We start from the raw sequence: 21,096 nt of genomic DNA on the forward strand, positions 1-21,096 counted from the left end.
GGGTTGAGCTGGGTTGACCCTGCTTGTTGTGTTTGTTGGCAGAGACAACGGGTAGTGACCTGGAGTAAGGGCACACATACAAGCTCTTGAACTCTTTTGCAGTGGGTGCAATACTTGCACTCTGCCCTCTTGGACATAGGTGGCAAGAAGGATGGGATCTGCCATGATCCTGACTACCACATCATGGATGGGTAGAGCTACCTTTGCTGTTGGCTGCCACAGCCCCATGTCAAACAGGGAATCCGCTGGATTGGGTATCTCCTCTACCTTCAATTCTAGGTTCGCTGCCACCTGCTTATGCAGCTCCTGCTGGGCTGTGACGACATCCTGAGGCACCTTCTGAGAGAAGTCTGCTACTGTCCCATCAGGCGAGGAGGAGGTGGCCAGCCCTAGGATGAGAAGTTGGTTCCATGTTTCCTGCCTAAAAATCCACGTTCTGAACTGAGTGGTTGCTGGGCTCATTGGCCTGACCGACATTGGAGCCTGGGGGAGGGTGAGATGCTGATGTAGATCTTTCCGATGCTCCCAACACTGAGTGCTGGGTTTGGGGTGTCCCAGCTTGGGAATGGCCATGGATTATGCCAGGGAGCTGGCCATTGACCCTGTGGCTATGTACTTGTAGACTGACCCTGGGGAAAATCTGCTCACTGTGCATGTAGCATCACGTCTCTAGGGCCAGCAACTTCTTGCTCTCAGAGCCCAAAGAGGTGCAATCTTCCTCTGGTTACCATGTTGGCATCACCATACCACAAGCTTCCCTGCTGTATCTGGAGGCCCCTCGTGGCTATCATTCAAGGAGAGGTAACAGGGACCCAGTGAGCCATTTTGTGTATCCAGCAGCCAGCGGTGATGTATGTATGCAAAGTAAGAATCCAGGGAACAATGCCACCTGCTCAGAAGATGGTTTGCAGGCTCTGGCGACCGGGACTGAGAAAGCAGAGACCGTCTTGACACTCCGGTATCTGGCATAGTGACTCCAGTGACTGACAAGGTTCCAAACATTGGGAGCAGCATCTGCTAGATGACTGTTTCTAGGATTTTGGGGTATGCCCTGTCCCTGGGCTAAGTCCCTTGGTAACCATCATTACAGTATACTAAACTATTAGGCACTCTTAACTATTTACTAACTTCAACTATTTAAAAAGAAAAAAGTTCACAAAACCACTGAATGAGAGCTACTTGCTCGCGTGAGGGGAGCATTCCAGCACCAATACTGGCAGTAAGGAAGAACAGGGTGAGGCCCGGCCATGCCCTTATATTGGCACATATGCATGTCACTCCAGAGAACACCAGAGCCAGTCCTCTACAGATACCATTGAGAGCAAAAACTTCCAGCACCAGCATATGTGGTGAGCACTCACACCTACCTTGGAATGGACATGAGCAGGCACTCAGAGACTACACAGAATGGAATTCCTGGCTGGAGACAGAAAATCACTGTGCCATGCACCTGCTGGATGCTCCTTGTGGCAAGGCAGTGAATTAGGTAGAGCCTATTATATAGCAGAATTGCTAACAGCCTGGAGATATCCAATAAGATCACATGCTTATCGGATACACCAGAGAAACACTCAGTATTTAAGAAGTCAGATGGGGCATTCATATTAGCTTTCAACTAGTCAGTCAGAAATGAAGCTAGTTAAATTTGATGCATAAAAAGGCAATTAAAGTATTTATTGCAAACCAGTCTCTTTCGACATTTACATGAAGGCCATTAAAAGTAAATGCATATCCAATGAATTAAAGATAAACAGGTTTAGTTAAAACAAAAAAAAGGTGCTGAAAAAGATAAAACACTCCAGATACAGGATGACAATTAAAATGACCTTGGAAAATCATTTGGATATTCATGGTAGGAGACAATTTTTGGCCATTATTGGGGGGCGGGAGGCGCGAGGAGAAAAAAGGGGTACACCACAGAAGGGAAGTCATCTTGACCCTTTGAGTCTTTCAGCAACGGAGCACATAAAACTGTACTACTTGATGTATTTTTCCATGAACTTTTTGTGAAATTCAGATCTCAGAGTATCATTTACAAATCTTTTGTCCTTTTTCGTTTCATCTATCCCCTTGGCACAATTCTTGAAGACAACATCGTCATCCCACCTGAAAGCAAATCAAAATATTTAGATGTACGGTTAAAATTTACTACATGAAATTATGGTAGATCAACTTATGTTTAAATAGTTCTTTGTATGTTTCAAGCAGTCACTTTTTTGAAATAAGTATTCTTACACAAGGTCAGATGTGTTTCTTAAAGAAATACAATTATAATGTATGTCTTTTATACAAACTATATCCTAAAGCTCTTTGCAGTGCTGCTGAAGCCATACTGGTCCCAGGATATTAGAGAAACAAAATAGATAAGGTAATGTCTTTTATTGCACCAACTTTTGTTACTGAAATGGACAAGCTTTTGAGTTCCCGAAGAGCTCTGTGTAGCTCAAAAGCTTGTCTCTCTCACCAACAAAGAAGATAGAAGATACTACCTCTCCCTGAGATGCCATTGGAAGAAGGAGGGACTCCTGTTTCCTTCCTACTTTTGTACAAGAGGTGGACTCCCCAGTGGATCTCAACTGCTGTACAGAATGAGTGTGAAATGTGAGTTCTGGAGAGAGATGCTGCTCAAAGCTTGTGCCCCTGGGGCAGGGAGTCAGTATTTTGTTTACAAGCAGAGGAAGGCTGATTAAGAAAAGGCTAGTAAATTATGGATCTGGACATACTTAGTGAGTCTGTAAAACAGGAATACTTCTGCAGGGAGTCAATGGTGTTGAAGAGAACTCCTAAGAAATACAGCCAAGCCTTCTGAATGTAACTTTGGCTCAGAGAAGAGGAAGATGTGAGGAGTGTAGGAGAAAAGATGCTGCCAATACTAAGGGAAGGGAGTGCAGTGGTACAGAGAAGTTCCCACTCTATTTGTGGTACTTATGTGGCCCTATCATCAGAGAATCCCAGCACAAGGGATATTAAAATTAAACTAATTCACTAATCAAATAGCTGATGGAATTTCCATCGACTATTTGATTAGTCGATAAGGATGCTTCCGTTTTGCAATGTAGCAAGAGCCCACCTGGCTGTTGCTTCATTTCAAAGGCTGAAGTGGCAGGTGGTGTGCCGCCTTTGAAATGTACAAGAGTCCCAGCAGGGGCTCTTGTGCATTTCAAAGACTGAAACACTGCAGGGAGCCTGGGGCCAGCAGGGGACTCTCAAGCCAACTCCCCCAGCATCCTCTCATATTCCCCTCCTTGCTGCCTCTTTCTGATTGGGGGGGGGGGGAAGGTTACTAGTCAACTAGTCCAGTGTTTCTCAACCTTTTTTTTTTTTAATAAAGTACCCCCTTAAAAAAAATGATAAGTACCCTCACTATCTACAGTTTTCAGACACACATTTTTTTTTCTACCATTGCAACACATTTGTTTAAATAACTTAATCATAGCCGGGCGGGCAATAAAAGTTTTGGGTGTAAAAAGTACAAAAATAATAAAGTGCTGTAAAACTTAAAACCAAAATTCAGTTTTCTCCAGACTTTAGTTGTGTTGATATTCTCCCCAGACTTCTCTCGAGTACCTCTGAAGGTACTCATACCACTGGTTGAGAAACACTAGTTGATTAGTCGCTTACATCCCTACCAAGTGCCTCATGATGTCTAACCCAGTGGTCTTCAACCTTTTAAACTACAAAATCACTTTTTCAATTTAAGTGCAATGTAAGATCTACCACAAACCCAAATACCCTTGCCCGGCTTCCTTCCTGCCCCTTCTCTGAGTTCCTGCCTCTGCTCCACTCCTGCTCCAAGGCCTCACCCTGCTCACTTCATCCCTCTTCTTCCCCGAACCTCATTCACTTTCACTAGGCTGGGGTGCAGGCTCTGGTCTTGGGCCAAAGGGTTCAGAGTGTGGGAGGGGCTCCAGGCTTGGCCCAGGGCAGGGGATTGGGATCCAGAAGGAGTTTCAGGGTGCAAGCACTTGAAAGGAGTTTGGGTGCAAGGGGACTCATGTCTGGAGCAGGAGATTGGGTGTAGGAGGAGATTCAGGGCTGGGACAGAGGTTCGGGATGCAGGCTCTGGCTCGGCACTGTTTAACTGAGACAGCTTCCATGTGGTGGAGCAGTGGAATTAAGGCAGGCTTACTCCTGCCTTGGCCCTGCAACACTCAAAGCAGCTGACATGTACAGCAATGGCTCCCTGGCACCATGTGCTGCCCCTCATCTACAGGCACTGAGTCCAGAGCTTCTGCTTGCCATGGTTTCCAGTTATTGATCAATGGGAGTTGTAGGAATAGTGTCTGCAAGCAAGGACAGCATGTGGAGACCCCCTGCTCTGCCTTTCTCAGGGGCTGCAGGGACATGCCAGCCACTTCCTGGAGCAGCAATTACCACAGGGATAATTACTCCAGCCATGACAGGTTAGGCTGCCTCCATCCTCTTTTCTCTGTGAGGAGATAGAGTACAGAAGTGAGGGGAGGAGGAACACTGACATCAGCACCCCCCTCTTCCCCCTCCCACACTCTGCACAGGAAGCAGGCCCCCTGGAGGGGGAGCAGCTGCAAGGCAGAGGGCAGGAGCAGCATGACAGTGGGTGGAGGGATAACTGAAGTGCCAGCACTTGATAACTTCCAGGCCAAACCAGGCAGGATCACCTGTCAGAGGCTCCATGATCTACTAGTAGATCCCGATCTACTGGTTGGTGACCACTGGTCTAACCTATTTCTCCACAAAGCACCTTGATGAGGCAGAGAAGTGCTGTTATCCCCTCCCTGCATCCCAGCCCCCCACCCCAGATCACAGATTATGGATATAACCACCATTTAATCACTTACTGTTAATGGCTATATGCAGGCTCCCACCCTCCTTCTGGGGAGCTGGCTGCCACCCTGTGCTGCTAGCTCCCAGCCACACTGGTTCCCCGAGAGCCGGCTGCCACCCCACACTGCAGGTTTGTGTAACCATATAACTGTGGAGATTTTCAGCAGTTATGCAGTTTCCTGCTTTTGAACATCCCTAGTACAGATGGGGCCCAGAGACTACAGGCCAGATTTTTTCAAAGGTATTTAAGCACCTACAGAGACTTTCAAAAGCATTTAGAAGGCTATGTACTTTGTAAATCCCACTAGATGCCTCTTTGGGTGCCTTAAACAATCTTTGGAACTAGTCTGATGTCATACAGGAAGCCCATGGAAGAAGTAAAACCCAGCTCTCTCAGGGCTAGATAATTATCCACTTGACCATCCACACACACTGCTGCATGTTGAAAGGGAAAAAAAAGGTATCTGATAGGTAGATGGCACAAAAACCAAGGCCAGTTCTCTCAGTCTCTAGCAAATGGTTCAAGGCAGCTGGGAAGGATACCATGGTTGAAAGCATGAAACAGAGGTTAGGAAGGATGAAGGAAAAAAAAAAAAGTGAGAAGCAGATGAGGGGAGATCACTTAATACTAGAGATACAGAGTCTGCCCCATGCTGAATTGTTAAGCATGCAATTTTACATTTTAACCAAAAAACATTTTGTTTTGTCATTTTTTATTCTAAGTTTGAGGAAAGGAAGGACTAAGAAAGTGTCATATAGGAATATTACATATTTTCAAATTCATAGGGCTTCAGCTGTATTCATGCCAATTTCTAAGACCAGAATTAGCATCCTCAACTTTAAAGCACTGAATTTCCTTGATATTTGATTTTAAATATTCTGCTGCAAGAATTTTAACTCACTCACTGTAGTGTTTTGTGGGTAAGATCCTTCTGGAAAGTAGCTAGCCTTCAATTTCACAATAATTATTGCTTTCCCTACTGCACCAATTCTTAGAGTTAAACAGATAAATGATTATTTCAACCTTCAGTCTTAAATTATGAATTTCTAGCCCTCAGTTCTGTGGCGAAACCTTCAAACTGTAACTAGTGCACCTCAAATAGCAGAAGGCAAATGGACATCAAATCTATCATTTACACATAATCTCCTTATTTTTGAACACTTGGCATTTGGCAATACTTTGAAAGTATCAACTGTCAATTTCACTCCTATTTAAAGTCAGTTCCTAGTCTATTATTTGCAGTGGAGTAACACTCCTATATTCCCAGGCAGGTGCAGTATAAACTCATAGGGCTTTCCCCTAGTAGGATGATTCTAAAATGTAAATTATCTACTTCAAACTTGTAAAAAAAGTTATAGCAAGTAATCTAGATATTTCTAGAATTGTTGTATTCAAAAGTTAGAAACAAAGTAAGAACATACTCTCAATATCTAAACCTAGCAAGTGTCTTTTAAGTCAAATGACTTGACACGATGTCAGAACATGCTCATATTAGAGCTGAGTGGGTTTAATATTTATTCTTCTTTCTTTATATGGGTATTAGGTACTTGAAGCCTCTGGGTTGTTGTTTTTTCCAAATACATTAGAAATTAGCTGATCTAATACCCATATATAGAAAGAAGAATAAATATTAAAAACTGTATCTAAGTAGCCCTTGGAATCAGTTCCTCGCTAACATCTGAAATGGAAGCCCTCGTTCAACTTATCCTTCCTATACCCTTCAATGCAGTAAAAAAAAACCAAAAGATTAGTGTTATAAAATCCTGTTGCCTATAAACTATCCAAATATGGGGCTCCGTTGTTCTAGACATTGTACACCAGGCATGTCCAAAGTCCGGCCCGCGGGCCAATTGCGGCCCGTGTTCCGGTTTAATACGGCCCCCCAGGTAATTTGGCAATATCTATCTTTTATGGCCCCCAACGAATCCATATGTATGGAGATGAATACATTGTAAAATCTCAGTTAATGTCAGTTGGTCTAAATCAGTTATAAATATATTTGGACACAACATGTATACTTGGTGTTATGTTCCTGTTCATATTTTTTTAACTTAAAAGTTGACAGACAACCTTTATTACCAATAATATGTAATGTACTTTACAATGTTCCTGACATATATTTCAGCTTCCTGGATTTTTTTTTTTTCATCTGGCCTTCAGATATGAAAGGCAGAGTGATTTAACACCTGTTTAGATTTGTCATCCATGTGACGAAATGAAAAGTATGCCGTTTGCAATAAACTTTGCATAAAATAGTTAATTTGCATTTAATTTTAATGGTTCAAAGAATGTCAGGCAAAATGGTCGGCCCTCACGCATGTTCACTTCATCAAATCTGGCCCTCTTTGAAAAAAGTTTGGACACCCCTGTTGTATACCATGGCTGAGTAAAATACGGCCCATTGGCCACATCCAGACTATTGGCACTCCAGGAAGGGACAAATATATATATTGAGCACAGTACCGTCTCTTCACTTTAAAGTTTGCCTGAGGCTGCACTGGGCCGGTAAGATTTAGTAAAGGATTGCCACTCAGGATATTTTCCATTCGAATCCTCTCTTCTTCAGCCTTTTGCTCTTGCTCCTGACAATGAGAAATAGATGCATGATTTATTAGGTTTTGGCCACATTTAAGCTAATTTACAGAGGAAGAGGATTATTTAGCTAAAAACCTCCCACACATACATCTTCAGTGCCTAGCTCCATCATCCCTTCCAGCTGATTTAAAAAAAGTGCGTGCGCATGTGTGGACGAACAGAGGAAAAGATGAGGCAGAAATTCTGAAAAGAATAAAATTGTTAATCTATCGTCATTAGCAAAGCTGAGCCCACTATTATTAAAAATGAGTGATCCTGTGGTGTCTTAGACTAACAATACACAGGATCATGAGCTTGTAATTTAATTCAATGCTATAGAACTGCTGCATGGACTAAAATTGGGGCTGATATATGGATCAAGTGGTGTTTCTTTCAAAACTGCAAAATTTTCACTGATCAGGGACACTATGGAGACCCAGAACAGGCAATGTTTTTCTTGACAGTACAATTCAGAAGATTTTCAGCATTATAAACTCGACTGATGATAACCAGAGTTCTCAAGCTTTAAAGTGCTCAATCATTGCAAAAGAACACATTAATAAGTTCTACCTACTTTACTTTTTCATGGACTTTTATAGAATACTCCCCACTTATTCATGAAAGAGGCCCAAGAGAGCTTAATAAATACAACAGCAAATCAGTCTTATAAACATTAGGCAGTTCTAATGAAGAATTTGCAATATTTTGATACATTTTATTATGCACTTAAGATAAGCCTGTTTCATGCAGAGCATCAGTGGGGGGAGGGTTCCTAAAGCATTTTATTCAGGAAGTGCTTTTGGGAAACCGACGTTGTCAGCATATACAATGCTACTCACAGTTATGTATCTTGGGATCCACACTGGAACTACTATTAACCAAAAAAGAGCCACATGACTACTGTATGCTTTGTGTACCACCCAATCAAATATTCACAATGATATTTAATATGTAACTGATATTTAATATGTAACTATAAATAACTAAACACTCTACATTTTCAAATAGATTTTTAACAAAATGAAAACTAAGTTTAGCTAATTTACTTATTGAGCAAGGTATTCAGAATGTGGGAGGAAGGAGTTCTAGGCTGGGGCAGAAGATGGAAGTGAGGGCTCCAGGCTGAAGTTGGGGATGAAAGGTTTGGGATGCAAAAGGGTGCTCCATTCTGGGACTAAGGAGTTTGGAGTTTAGGAGGGAGCTCAAGGCAGGAGACTGGGGTGGAGAAGAATGTTCAGGGCTGGGACAGGGAGTTGGGGTGTGGGGCACTTATCTCAGGCAGCTCCTGTTTGGTGAGGTAGCAAGGCTGAGGCAGGATCCCCGTCTGCCCTGGCCCTCACCACTCCTGGAAGCAGCCAGCAGCTAGTAAAGCCCCTGCATTAATCTGTCTCTGCTCCCTCCGTAATCCCTGTGAATCAGCTGTTCACGGTGCTCAGGGAGGGAAGGGGGAAGAACAGGGGCTCCCTCCAGGAAAGCCGCGATTCAGTTGTTTGGTGGACTATTGATGTGGAATGGGAAGCCCCTAAATATGTGGGGCTAGGACTGGACACGGGGAGGCAGCGGTCCATTCATAGGCGCTTGCAGTTTTTAAAGGAGAGTAGACTATAGCCTAGGACTGAATTTCTCCTCATGGTGCTCACTCCTTAGCAGGGAAGCCACTTTTTCAGTGGGTGGCCTAAGGCCAGCAGTGGCTTCAATGGAGCCTTGCTACCAGGAAGCGAAGGATGACTGAATAAGACAATGGGAGCAAAGCCAGTGAAGAGGGCATGCAAGTAATTCGGGGTGGGAGAAAAGAGCAAACCCCTCTCCATGGAACAGTGTGATAGCACATTGATTCCTGGACTCCATATCCCTGACTTCTGCTTCTTCTGCTAGTGTAGCCTGCCAAGCTATATCTGTCCTACCCTATCCTGTTTTTCTTGATATATTTTGATAGCATGCTAGTAATGCAAGGGGCCTACAGAGTTAAATTGTCTGTATCATTTAGCTTTAGCAGAAATATGGTAAGATTTATTTCTTGTTGTTATTTTTCAAGATATGTATTAAGTAAGAGCTTTTGTGGTTAGCTTAACAGGATTTGGAAGGCCATTACTTAATTCTGATCAGAACCAATAAACAGAATCTGTCAACTTCCACCAAATGATTTTTATTACTTCAACAAAAGTTGAAGTGCCAGATTTCCTGGACCTAACCGCAAGTTCCCGCTCTTTCTGGCTGTTCTGGGATTTGATCCAAAAAAAGTCACTTCTCTCTCATACATATTTATGGGCTACTCCCATATTCCTTCCAATCAGGTATAGGCACCCACAGAAATCTTAGGGTACCAAGCCCAACTTTAGGTAAAGGGTTGAACATGCAGGACATTTTGGCACCAAAAGGGTAATAAGGGCCCAGGAACTGGGGAAGTCGGGGTTGCTGCAGCCGTCGCTGACAGAGCACGCTCCAGGTGTAACTTATTTGCTCTTGAGGTCAGAAATACTTATCTCTATTCTATCTTTATATTTCTATTTTATTTCTTATATTTTGTTTAAGTCTTGCTTTCAGGTATTTTATTCTTCACCAGCTCTAAGGCCTTTCAGGCGAAGGGAGGCTGGTCCTTCCATGCCCAGCTTTGGGGAAAATAAGATCCTGTGGATATGAAATGCTGCTAGATAATTAGTATCTGTATACTTAGATAAAGTTTTAATTTAATTTTGTTAATGCCATCTGGGGAAGAAACCTAGTTAATCTGTGTTCTTACTGCCTATTCTTTGTGGTCTTTGTAATCGTTATTCCCATGGCAATAAAATTGATTTTCATTGCATTTCCTGATTTTAAAAGTGTGACTGTTGATCGTCTGCAGACCCTCACGAGGGGGGATCTTATGGTTCTACCCACTTGCAACCTGGGATAGAGAGGATGAACTTAGAATCTCTGGTCAGACTGGCAAGCCTTGCCCACCTAAATTCTACTATAGCTCCTTCCCAGGCTACACAATTTTATCTTTTCCTGATCTTAGCAGGCTTTCCATTTAATCCATCCTGATGAATGACTGGAGAACACCTGGATGGAGAATATTTTTTTTGTTTTAAATTTACCCATCTACAGAGATGTATATCTTTATACTTTCCATCACAACGAAGCATCCTTAACTTGATCTTTCCGACAGGCTTTCCCATGACAGTAAGAGGGAGCCATATTTAATTACCTCAATTTATACTATATCAGAACATTCAAACTTTGTATATAAATCTGTATGGTTTTAATTATTACGCTAGTGGTATAAAAAAATCTCAAAATACTTTGAAGTCATCAATATTTACTTAAAAATGCCTACACAAGGATGTTTTCAGCCACAGGCTGAGACAGTAGCAAAGAACATCTTTTTTCACTAAAATATAATGAAAGTTTGTGATAAGATGTATCACCAGATACAATAATACTTACCATTTCTTAGGAGAAAACACTCATTTTAGGTCATTGTCTATACATGAATTATGACACACTGATTTACTCTCAAAAAGAGGATTACAGTGAGACGAGGAATATTAGTTAAAGACAGCAATAGCCAGATGAACATTGTGCTATCCACTTCACAGCTTCAAGTGCCCTCTTCTGGCACAATAAAAAAAATGTATCTCTAGAAATATAATTTCCACAGCCCCATTTTTGTACTACTAATGTTAAAAAAAGTTATTGTAACCGTGCAGCCTAAATTTTTAGAGCTATGTCTACACTACGGTATAAGACCAAATTAAGATATACAACTTCAGCTACGTTAATTGCGGAGCTGGAAGTCAAAGTACCTTAATGTGACTTTTGGCACTGTTCACACTACAAGAAGTTAGGAGAATACTCTCCCTTCAATTTCCCTTACTCCTTGTGGAAGCAAGACTACCAGTATCGACCGAAGTGCCCCTCTGTTCTAATTAGCATGTCTTCACCAGACCTGCTAATTGAAACCCTGGAAGATGGACAGCAGCAGTCTTGATCTTCTCTGTAGCGTAGACATACCCTTAGTGATTACACATTGGCTCCCCAGGAACAAGGCTGGTAGCTAGTGCACTCCCAACTGCCAGCTCCATTCACGGGGAGCCAGCTGCCAGCCCCGTGCTGCAAACTCTCATACAGAGGAGCTGATATGTGCCGGGAGGCAGTTTTTAAGTTGGCTCCTGCCTCGCTCCTAGGGAGCTGGCTGCTGTCCCATACTACTGCCTCTGGCACGGTGGGGTGGCAACCAGCTCCCTGGGAGGCAGCGTGTAACCATTTGGGTAACGGATCACAAACACAGAAGTCTCTTCATACTACTGCAAAAACAGATATACTGAACTTACTGTGTTTAAATAATTTTTAAAAGCAGGAAAATTGTGAAAGAAGGCTGCCACAGGTTGCTAAATAAGTCCCATTATGCCAAGTTACTAATGCAGAACAGAGTTTCAGAATACTAGGGATTATTACTAGGACCCTACCATTTACAGAGCAGTGAAAAAAAGTGTGTCCAGAACCATGAAATCATCCCTTCTCCCCGAAAATCTTTCTCCCCTGCTGCTAGTCCCTCGGCTCTGGGTAGGAACAGAACAGGGCTTGTTCTTCCACTGCACGGCCACTGCAGTAGCCCAGCCTCCTCTCCCCTCCACCCTGGCAACTTCTGCCACAGCTCCAGACACTAAGCTTTAGGCTCCCTCCCACAGCAGCTCTTGCTGGATTAGGGGCTTTGGTTCCCAGCAGCTGCATCTGGGGCAGCCAGAACTCTGGGCCTCCGTGCCATCTCTAGATACCAAACTTGGGACTTCCTGCCTTGGCGGCTCCTCCTGGGATTAGGGGTTTGGCTGCAGCAAGGGATCAGGGCTTCTGCCCCCTGCTGCTCCAGTCAGGTTTGAGGCAACTGAGGCTTGGGGTAGCTGGAGTTCAGGACTTCCATGCACCCTTTCCCTACCGCCACCACTCCAGCCAGAGGTCAGGGCAGCTTAGGCTTTGAGCTTCCACCTTGCTCAGCTGCTCTAGCCAGGGTAAACCAAGCTAAAGGCCCCCACCACTCAGTGCTCCAGCTGGGGCTCAGTCAGTCCCTACTTGCCTCCACCTCCAGGAACCTCTTCTGACTGCAGAAGTCCAGCTCTGAAGGCACCACTGAAATGAGGGTGATAATCTTTGGACCTCCCCAGAACAATTTTGCAACTCACCACCCTCATGATCCCATTTTGAAACATCTGAAATTGTGAAATTTACCGATTTTAAAACACTTTGGCTGTGAAATTGACCAGAATGGATCATGAATTTGGTAGGTCCCTAACCATTATATATGGTACATGCTGCAGTATCTAGGCAACATTGTAAGCGAAAGACTCTTTCAAGCTTGGAAGACTCAGCAGCAAGTATTTGGAATACCAGTAGCAGAATTACAGCTTCAAATCCAGCCAGGATTGTCTCAGCCCTTCAACTTCCCAGGATAAAAGCAACTACTAAATTTGGTTAATGGGGCTTGCAGGCCTTTCAGGGCTTGTCTTGACTTGGATTTAAAGGTGTATTGTTAGAACATGCTAGCTAATGAGTTCTGAATGGCAACGAAGACTTTAACAGTGATGCTCAATCTTATAACACTGGATGGCCTCATCAACCTAAGTATGTACTCAGATTCTACATAAAACAGATTCTACATAAATTTAGTAAGATAAAATGTAAATCAATAGAGGTGACTTTATAAGTTCAACTTGTGTTGAATGTATATAGACAGATAGAACTGTACATAGAAATAACCTATTTACATCCCTGTGTAAACTTGAGTTAAAGCTTAGAAGGCAGCTTAAGCTTCAGCCTGTGCAAAGATAAGAACACGCTGGTTCAAACTGAAGTTTACAGCGCCTTGCTTATACCAGACCTTAAAAAGGTAGAACATTCTAACACCACACCTATAAATTCTGTTAAGCACGGGATTTGGGACAACATCGAAAACTTTGGGATAACTACGACCAATGGTACACAACTGAAAGGTGACATTGCAAATGAATAGGTGCAGTATTTAGGTTTTCTTGGAATGAGAAGCATCATAAGCTAACAGATTTGCATTTCTTATTTCCTCATTTATAATGCCCTACATAAGCTTGAAAAGAGTTTTCTGTGCTATCAACACTAGCAGCTAGATTCTCAGATGCATCCATCAAGAAGGAAGACCAGAAGGGAGTTTGCAGGTCCCCAATTCTGGCTGATTCTAAGTTGACTGGCATGGTAGAGTACCCCATTGGACAATACCCCCCCACGAGATGTTTGGCAGACAGGGATTACCTCAGAATACACTGCACTTTAGACACTAAGGGATCCTGGTGAGGGTAGCAGAGAAACCAGCTATGTCAACTTTAAATTCAATTGAAACTGCATTGAGTGGCTTTATGAAAGTTGTGTTGCATTTGTGTTGGTCCCAGGGTACTAACAAGACAAGATGGGTGAGGTAATATCTTTTATTGGACCAAGTTTTATTACCTAAAATCTGTTATTTACAACACAAACTAAGAAACCATAGAATATACTCCAAAAAGGGAGTCAAGGATATTAAACGTAACACACTCAAAACTGTTAAACAAAAGGACAACTCCGCCACAGAAACAGATCACATCATGGAATGGGCCACCCAAATACCCCAAGAGAACCTGCTTCAAAACAGAAACATAACCCCCCCCCCCTGCCCCCCCACTGTTACTCATCCCTAAGGATGTTAAATATTGGTTAACTGAATAGCCAAGTAACCTCATGAATTCTTATCCGTTAGTGCACTCTGGCCTTACTCCTGAGGATTCCCCTGCCACTCTGCACTGCTGCCTCTGTATCAGAGGCAGCAGCACGGGGTGCCAGGCGGGAGCTGGTCCCTGAGGGGAGCCAGTCTAAAAACTAGCTCCCCTCGCGGACTGGCTGCCTGTCGCCCTGTGCTGCTACCTCTGATAAAGAAGCAGCAGTGCAGAGTAGCAGCAGTCCCTGTGTGTGGGGGGGGGGCGAGGGGGAGGGTCTGATCTTCCGGACTCGGTGTAAACCAGAACTGAACCAGGGTGCCTGGCTGCCCGCCCGGGGCCTAATACACTTTAAAAGCAGTGGGGGTAAGTCCTGGACCCAGCATGAGCCAGGATCTGAGCCAGCCTGCTAAAAAATATACTGATGGAGGAGGGAAATGAGTGTAGTCTATAACATTAATCTATAAGCTTTTACTTATTGGTTAATCAACTACACTATTACATCCCTACTCATCACCCCACACAGGAACCTATATGGGGTATCATCAAATAATCACGCCTATATTTGATGGGGACCACATTCAGAAATAAATCTTTTCTGAACCCCTACTTTTGCCTTCAGACAAATAGACCAGTCTCTCCAAGCTCATCATCAGTCAAGCTCCCCACAGATCAGAATACACCAATTCAAGGTGGCACCAAATCCTGCCAGAACAACAGATACAAAACTTGCAGACATCTCTCCACTGATACAATGATCAACGCCCCCCACAACATACCTTTCAAGATCTATGGGTCTTGCACATGCCTAGCACAATATGTTATAAATATGTTAGTATTTATTGGGATACTAAATGTCCCAATAGCAACTATGTGGGTGAATCCAGACAATCACTATGCTATCACAGGAAGGAAAGTGATAAGATAAAAACACATCACTTGTGAGTGAATACTCTCCACAAAGTGATCACTCTGTATCTGACATGTCCTATTTATTGGTCTGATAAAAGATATTATCTCATCCACCTTGAGTGGGCTTAATCAAATCCTTAGAAATACCTACCGAACTGTAAACACAGTTTTACAAACTGGTAGCCGTTAGCCAAGAAATACTAGGCACATGAACTGAAAGGTCGTTAAGGGATTAAGTGCGTTGATCTGCACAATACCCCCATCCCATGCCTGGCTCTAACTGCTGTCATCAGCACCTTCTTTTAACAAATATTTTAAAATTCTCTCTTACAAAATTTAATAAATGTATTCCTGCTAAGCATCTTTTTCATGGGCCACTGCTGTATTAAAATGTGCCTCTTACTTGTTTTTAATGGTTCTACATGCCACCACTTTTAGTGTAGTTTCTAGTACATTGTTTGATTTTTTTTTTAAGTGCAGTTTCACAAAGAGCTATTTAACTGCTTCAGCGGGTAGCCAAGTTAGTCTGTACAGGATAAACTTAAAAAAAAAACAAAAAATGGTCTAGCAGCACTTTATAGACTAACAAAGCACGTAGATGGTATCATGAGCATGATAGATGGTAGATGGTAGCATGGTACCTTTCGGGCCTGCTCCTCAGCTCTCTCTTTTTTAATTTTTTCTAATTCAGCCAGAAGAGCTGCAGTGTCATCATCACTCTCTTCATCAAAATCCTCGTCTTCATCATCTTCCTAACAAGAGGAAATAGTGGGCTGGTTACTCACTGCATTTCATAAAACCAATTGTGTATTGTGAAAAGTATACATTTATTCTGGAAAAGAAGTTACATAGACCAGGACTGCTTAAATAAGACTAGAATTTGCTCAAAGTGGATTCCTCAAGTGTTCTAGCAGCTGCAATGACAGCAAGCGTAATACAAATGATTATTTTTGTCCTTGCCTATTAAAAGCGAGGTACAGATGGATGCATTCATTCTGAACCAGACTATGCAATTCATTACTTGCCTCCAATGCCTAGGCAACTGACATGCTGACAATTACGGATTCCAAACAATCATTTCACTTCTCTCACTCCCTCATTCCTTATTGATTTTAATTCATCAGTTCTCTCTCATTGTATGCTAAATGGGGTAGGAACTGTCTTCTTGCTAAAGGAGTCTACAGTGGCTAGCACAAGATGGCCCAAAAGCAAAATTAGTACAGTATTATGCTATCAAATGTGCCACATGCACCCAGAGCAGCATGAAAGCAAGTAATTTTAATAAAGAAAGTCACAAAATAATGAGAGTAAGAGCTTGGAATCAAAAAGTCTAGCTAACTAGATTTTGATTAAATTTAAAGCCACTTCTTTCTCAATAATTGGTGGAAGGAAGATCCTCATTATCAGCCAGAATGTTTGGATGGTGGGTGTTTCTACTATTCTACCCCCCTCCCTCAGCTTCCTAGCTACCAGGAGGAGTGTATGAAAAGTCAGGTACGAAAGGAGACTCTTCTGAAAAACTCTATATGCCACCAAACGCTTCCTTTAACAAGTTATGGTAACTGGAGATGAGATGTTCTGGAACTATTATCTAGTGATTTCCCTATGGAATATAAACCACTATTGAGTACTCTAAGGAAAAGCAAGAGATCTGCAGAGGAGAAATGAAAATACATACATCTGTGAGTGGATCATCTGCATCAAGGTTTGCTGCGGGAATCTGATCTAATCGAGGTTTCTTAGACACAGAAGAGGATGTTGTGTGCTCTGAAGTTAAAAAAAGAAAAATTAATCAAATTAGGACATGTTAATATGATTGACAGTAAAGCAGAATCACCAAACTTGCCCTTGCAATATTGAACTTCTGGAATCAAATGACCTAATGTGTGAACTGACCACTCATACAGAGAGATCCCATGGGAGATGAACTGAGAGCCAAAAAACTCAGATTTTTATTTTAAAGTGTTTCTTCATGTCATCATTTGAAGTGAAAGGGGGCCAGTAGGGGTGACTACATTGCCTCCTCCCAACTCCACAGATCCCAAAAGAGAAAGGAATCCTCTATCTTGCACATGGGCAGCTTCTAAACACTGGCAATCTGGACCCTATCAAAACAGCTTCTGCAGCCCATGGGTTTTAAATGTCCCCCTTTCTTATGACTGCTGTTTAGGTATCTAGATATATTTCAGATGATCTACACAATAAGGAGTGCATAATGTTCACATAAATCAGCACTACAAAACACAATGATTAATTTGAAATATTAATTTCAGAGGAATCCTCCACTGTCCATGAACAATTTCACATATTTTACAATGCATTATCTGTCTTGCCAAGGCTTAAAAAAAAAAAAAGTGCCCCCACCACGCAAGCAGTACAAGAATAAAAAAATCCTTGAGTACTGTCATGAACTGGCAGCATATATGTAAGAGTCGTGCTACAGTTGTTGGCCCATAGATGGAATGTGTTTTACTATTAGTAACAAATGTTCTCCTTCAGGTCAAGTAGATCAAGGATTCTGGAAGAATATCTTGGGGACAGAAGTGCGTAGATCCATTATAGGACGTAATTGTCTGTTTAGCAGAAGTTTCATTTCACCTCTTGCTGGTCTGTCTCTGTTCTTTTCTCTTACAGCAACTCTTTCTCTCTCCTCCAATTCTCTTCTGAAGTCACGGTTACGAACCTCCTCAGGGGCATCCTGAGTGGTCTGTCTAGAACAGGCAATGAGAAAAAAAATAAGAAAAGGAAGGTGAAGCAGAGAGTTTCCAGTTCGCAGTATTTGCCCCTTCAGGCCTGAAGGTTCTGGGAGGAAGAACTAGTTAGCATGCCATTTTTACAAATATCTAAGATTTTAACTAAAAAGTAGACAAATGCTTCCATTTTTTATATTGTAATTTCATGTATAACTTTGTTATACTTCCAGCATGCTCAATTTCCCATTTATGGGTCTTGCACACAACAAGACAGATGGACTAAGCATTTCAAATGATAAAATGCAATTTGAGTAACAAAAATTTGCAGTGGTGGTCAGGAAAACTCATTTAAGCGTAATGTCAGCTATCTTCAACTTTTTTAAAGAAGGGATTACATTTCAAATGGACTGTCCCTTTAAAGTTTGAATTTTTATCTCAAATGGTATCCAAATTTTGCCATTTCATCTTCCACAACATATTAAAGATCCAACCACTCCTCTCTGTCCCAAATGCAAACAGATAATATCATGAATGAATTATTTCCCACATAGATTAGTAAAACCTCCTCTTCTGTTGCCACTGTGATATGCATGTTGCTCACCTCTAGCCCTTCCAAAAAAACAGCTGTAAAAATAATCTCTCTTATCAAATGTGACTTTCTCCACAGGCTTTTTGCCCAATATACCAATTTAAAACCTTGGTACTGACTTGTAAGGCCCTATACAATCCCACCCCAGCAAATATCTCTTATTTCTTCATTTAATAGGCCTCCCTTCAGCTTCTTTGCAATGAAAATGCCAGCCTTGGTGATGATTGTAATAATGACCAGGGCTCGACAAACCGCAGCGAAAACCACTCGCCAGCCCTGCACTGCGCATGCGCGAATCGCCGGTGAACGGGGCGACCGGCTGAAATCTACTCGCCCATGGGCGAGTAGATCAGTGGATTTGTCGAGCCCTGATAATGACTAATGAGATATCTCCTCCCCATCTTCATGTGGCCCTGTATATTTTCCCTTACGCTCTGCAGGTCACCTGCTTCTTATTCAAGTGCCTTCTAAAAACTAATTTATGTTGTGGTGCCCACAAGAAGCAGATAAATACAATAAATATTAGCACGGTTCGCCAAGCAGCAGCGAGCCCTGCTCACCAGCCACGTAGTTCTGCACATGTGCAGATCGCTCTGCGACAGCTCTTCCGGGTTGTCATCTACTCGCAATGGCTACATGAGTGATGCTAATGGTTCAAGTTAACCGGTACCAGAGGGAGCTAGAGCAGCTCCCCGCCTGTCTGCAGCAGGCCCAGGCACCCCACCCTGGATCTCATTTTATTTGGTTAACAGGTTAAATGTTAACTGGATAAGCATTAGGTTAACCTAAGTGATTAAGTGGTATTTTACATCCCTAATAAATATTAAAATATTGCATAATTACTTCCAATACATCCTATCTTCAGTGACTGTTCTTCAGACTGGAAACTGTTCTGTCCATCCATCACTGCATCTTCCATATGTCTAGTCCAATGCCTTTACTTTGTGTTGGATAGTGCTAAATACATTATCAGCGTTTAACACAGAAATATCTGTGATCTTTCTCTTTCAGTAGCTGTACCAGTCTGTGAATAATTCATCAATACAGAATCACTCTACATTATGTCATGCAATAAACACAATTGACCTTTACCTGTATTTAATTTTAGTATGAGAAGGAAGATCTCTGCTGGAATATTGTTTGGAGAGCTGACTTAAATCTCCTTCTCCTTTTCCTCTTCCTCCTCTTGCAGGTTCAAATGTGGGCCTAGCTGCTGTTGTCATCTTAATTTCTTCAAGATCAAATGCAAAATATGGTGTTGATTACCACTACTGACGGTGAAAGGCATTAATGAAAAAGTACATTACACTTAAAATTATAACGGCAACAATATCTCCTGTTGTAGTTAAAAAATGTAAACTAGAACCTGCCTAATGGTGCTGCATCTGAAACGCATTTTATTTAACTGAATAACCTAGTTAGATGTGCATGAATCTGTCAGGAAGGGGAGGGGAACTGAAACACAGGACATAAGATTATTACATATACAGAAAACTCCTTTCACAAAAGTCTAAGTATTATAAAAAGCCAACTCTTCCATGTTTTTCTTCTCAAACATGAGTCAGATAACATGAAAATCTTTGTCACTAGTTTTCTGTCATTTATGTCAACATAAGGTGGCTGTCAGAACAGCATAAGGAAGCTCTCTCTCTTTTACATCTCCTACTTTGTAGATATACAGTCAAAGACCTCCCTAACCCACTGCACCTTTTATCTAACGATCCAAAGAGAGACCATTTATAATCACGCTCTGTAAAATTGTACAAGCAGGAGCACTACATTTAAGTTCCTTCATAAAAACGTGCCTAACACGTTCTGTGCACCAGAGACCTCTCTTGATTTGTCCCACATGCCCTGGTACAACATGGAAACATTATCTTTGAGCATTGTATCTTCCTTCCCCTTGGAAGGCAGCGGCATCTGCAGCTCGAGCGCTGAGGCTCAGGAAGCCCAGCTGCCAGCCGGGCCTGTTGCCTGGGTCACCTCAAAGCGGTCAGAGCCCTTTGGGGCGCCTCACCTTCCGCATCAGCTTCGGCAGACAACGTGCTAGCGGGCTAGGGGCAGCCACCTCCCGCGCGTCTCTTGCGCCGGGTGTCTGCGGGCGGCCCCTGACCCGCACGCACGGCACAGTCCGCAGGGCAAACCCGGGTAAAACCCCATCGCCCTCGGCCGCCCCTCCCCCTGCAGAGATGCCCGATTCTCCCACCTGCCTCCTTCCTCTCCCGCCCCCCTCGGCCCCCCACAGATCCCCTCCTCCCCACAGCAGCCCCGCCCCCATGACAGGGCTCCCACAGGCATGGTGCCTGGCACCGCGACTTACCTTACACAGCGGGTGCCCCCCCGCCACTGCCCCGCTCCCAAACCAGCTGCGCGCGCGGCCGGCGCCTAGACCTGCGCCATAACTCCTCCGCCTTCCCACAGGCCACCGCGCGCGAGCCGTAAGCACGCGCGCCGCAGCGCCCGCCCCCAGAGGCGGGGCTCCCCCTGTCCCTGCGTCAGGTGACTACGCAGGCGCTGCGCCGCCATGGTGGTTACCGAGGCGGAAGAGCCCCCCCCGGAACCAGGCTAGCAACGGCGGCCTCTCTGCCAGCTCTCCCGGACCGGACGCCATTTGCTGCGAGCGTCCGGTCCGGGAGAGTTGGCAACCCGAGCCCGGCCTGGGGGGGGCGGCCGGCGAGGGGCGCAGGGGGCTTGGCCAGGGATCACGACGGGCTCCGAGTCCTTGGATGGGGGAGCCGGGCGCCCGCCCGTCGCCATTCCCCTTGTCGCTGCGCGGGCCGAACCGTGCCAGGGCGCTTCCCACGCCCGCGTCGAGCGCCCAGGCCTGGT

The 21,096-nt window shown here is 43.6% G+C and overlaps 1 protein-coding gene across 3 annotated transcripts; it reads right to left on the reverse strand.

The window, feature by feature from the left end:
- Window positions 1-1,659: 1,659 nt before the first annotated feature.
- CWC15 (CWC15 spliceosome associated protein) lies at window positions 1,660-20,743 on the reverse strand. 3 transcript variants are annotated; one of them, XM_089775721.1, is made up of 7 exons: window positions 20,588-20,743; window positions 19,360-19,498; window positions 17,584-17,696; window positions 16,664-16,752; window positions 15,627-15,737; window positions 7,268-7,386; window positions 1,660-2,106 (listed from the first exon to the last, which is right to left on the reverse strand). In XM_089775721.1, the coding sequence occupies exons 2-7, from the start codon at window positions 19,488-19,490 to the stop codon at window positions 1,977-1,979; spliced, it is 693 nt and encodes a 230-aa protein (XP_089631847.1). In that variant the 5' UTR covers window positions 19,491-19,498; window positions 20,588-20,743; the 3' UTR covers window positions 1,660-1,976. The 3 variants fall into 3 exon arrangements, with proteins under 3 accessions (XP_089631847.1, XP_089631848.1, XP_089631849.1); XM_089775722.1 differs by having other exon boundaries at window positions 19,360-19,538; window positions 20,588-20,697; XM_089775723.1 differs by lacking the exon at window positions 20,588-20,743 and adding an exon at window positions 20,285-20,412.
- Between the last annotated feature and the right edge of the window lie 353 nt (window positions 20,744-21,096).

Source organism: Pelodiscus sinensis, chromosome 1 (assembly GCF_052426305.1).
Source record: "Pelodiscus sinensis isolate ZL-2025 chromosome 1, ASM5242630v1, whole genome shotgun sequence".
In the NCBI taxonomy this organism is placed as follows: Eukaryota; Metazoa; Chordata; order Testudines; family Trionychidae; genus Pelodiscus; species Pelodiscus sinensis.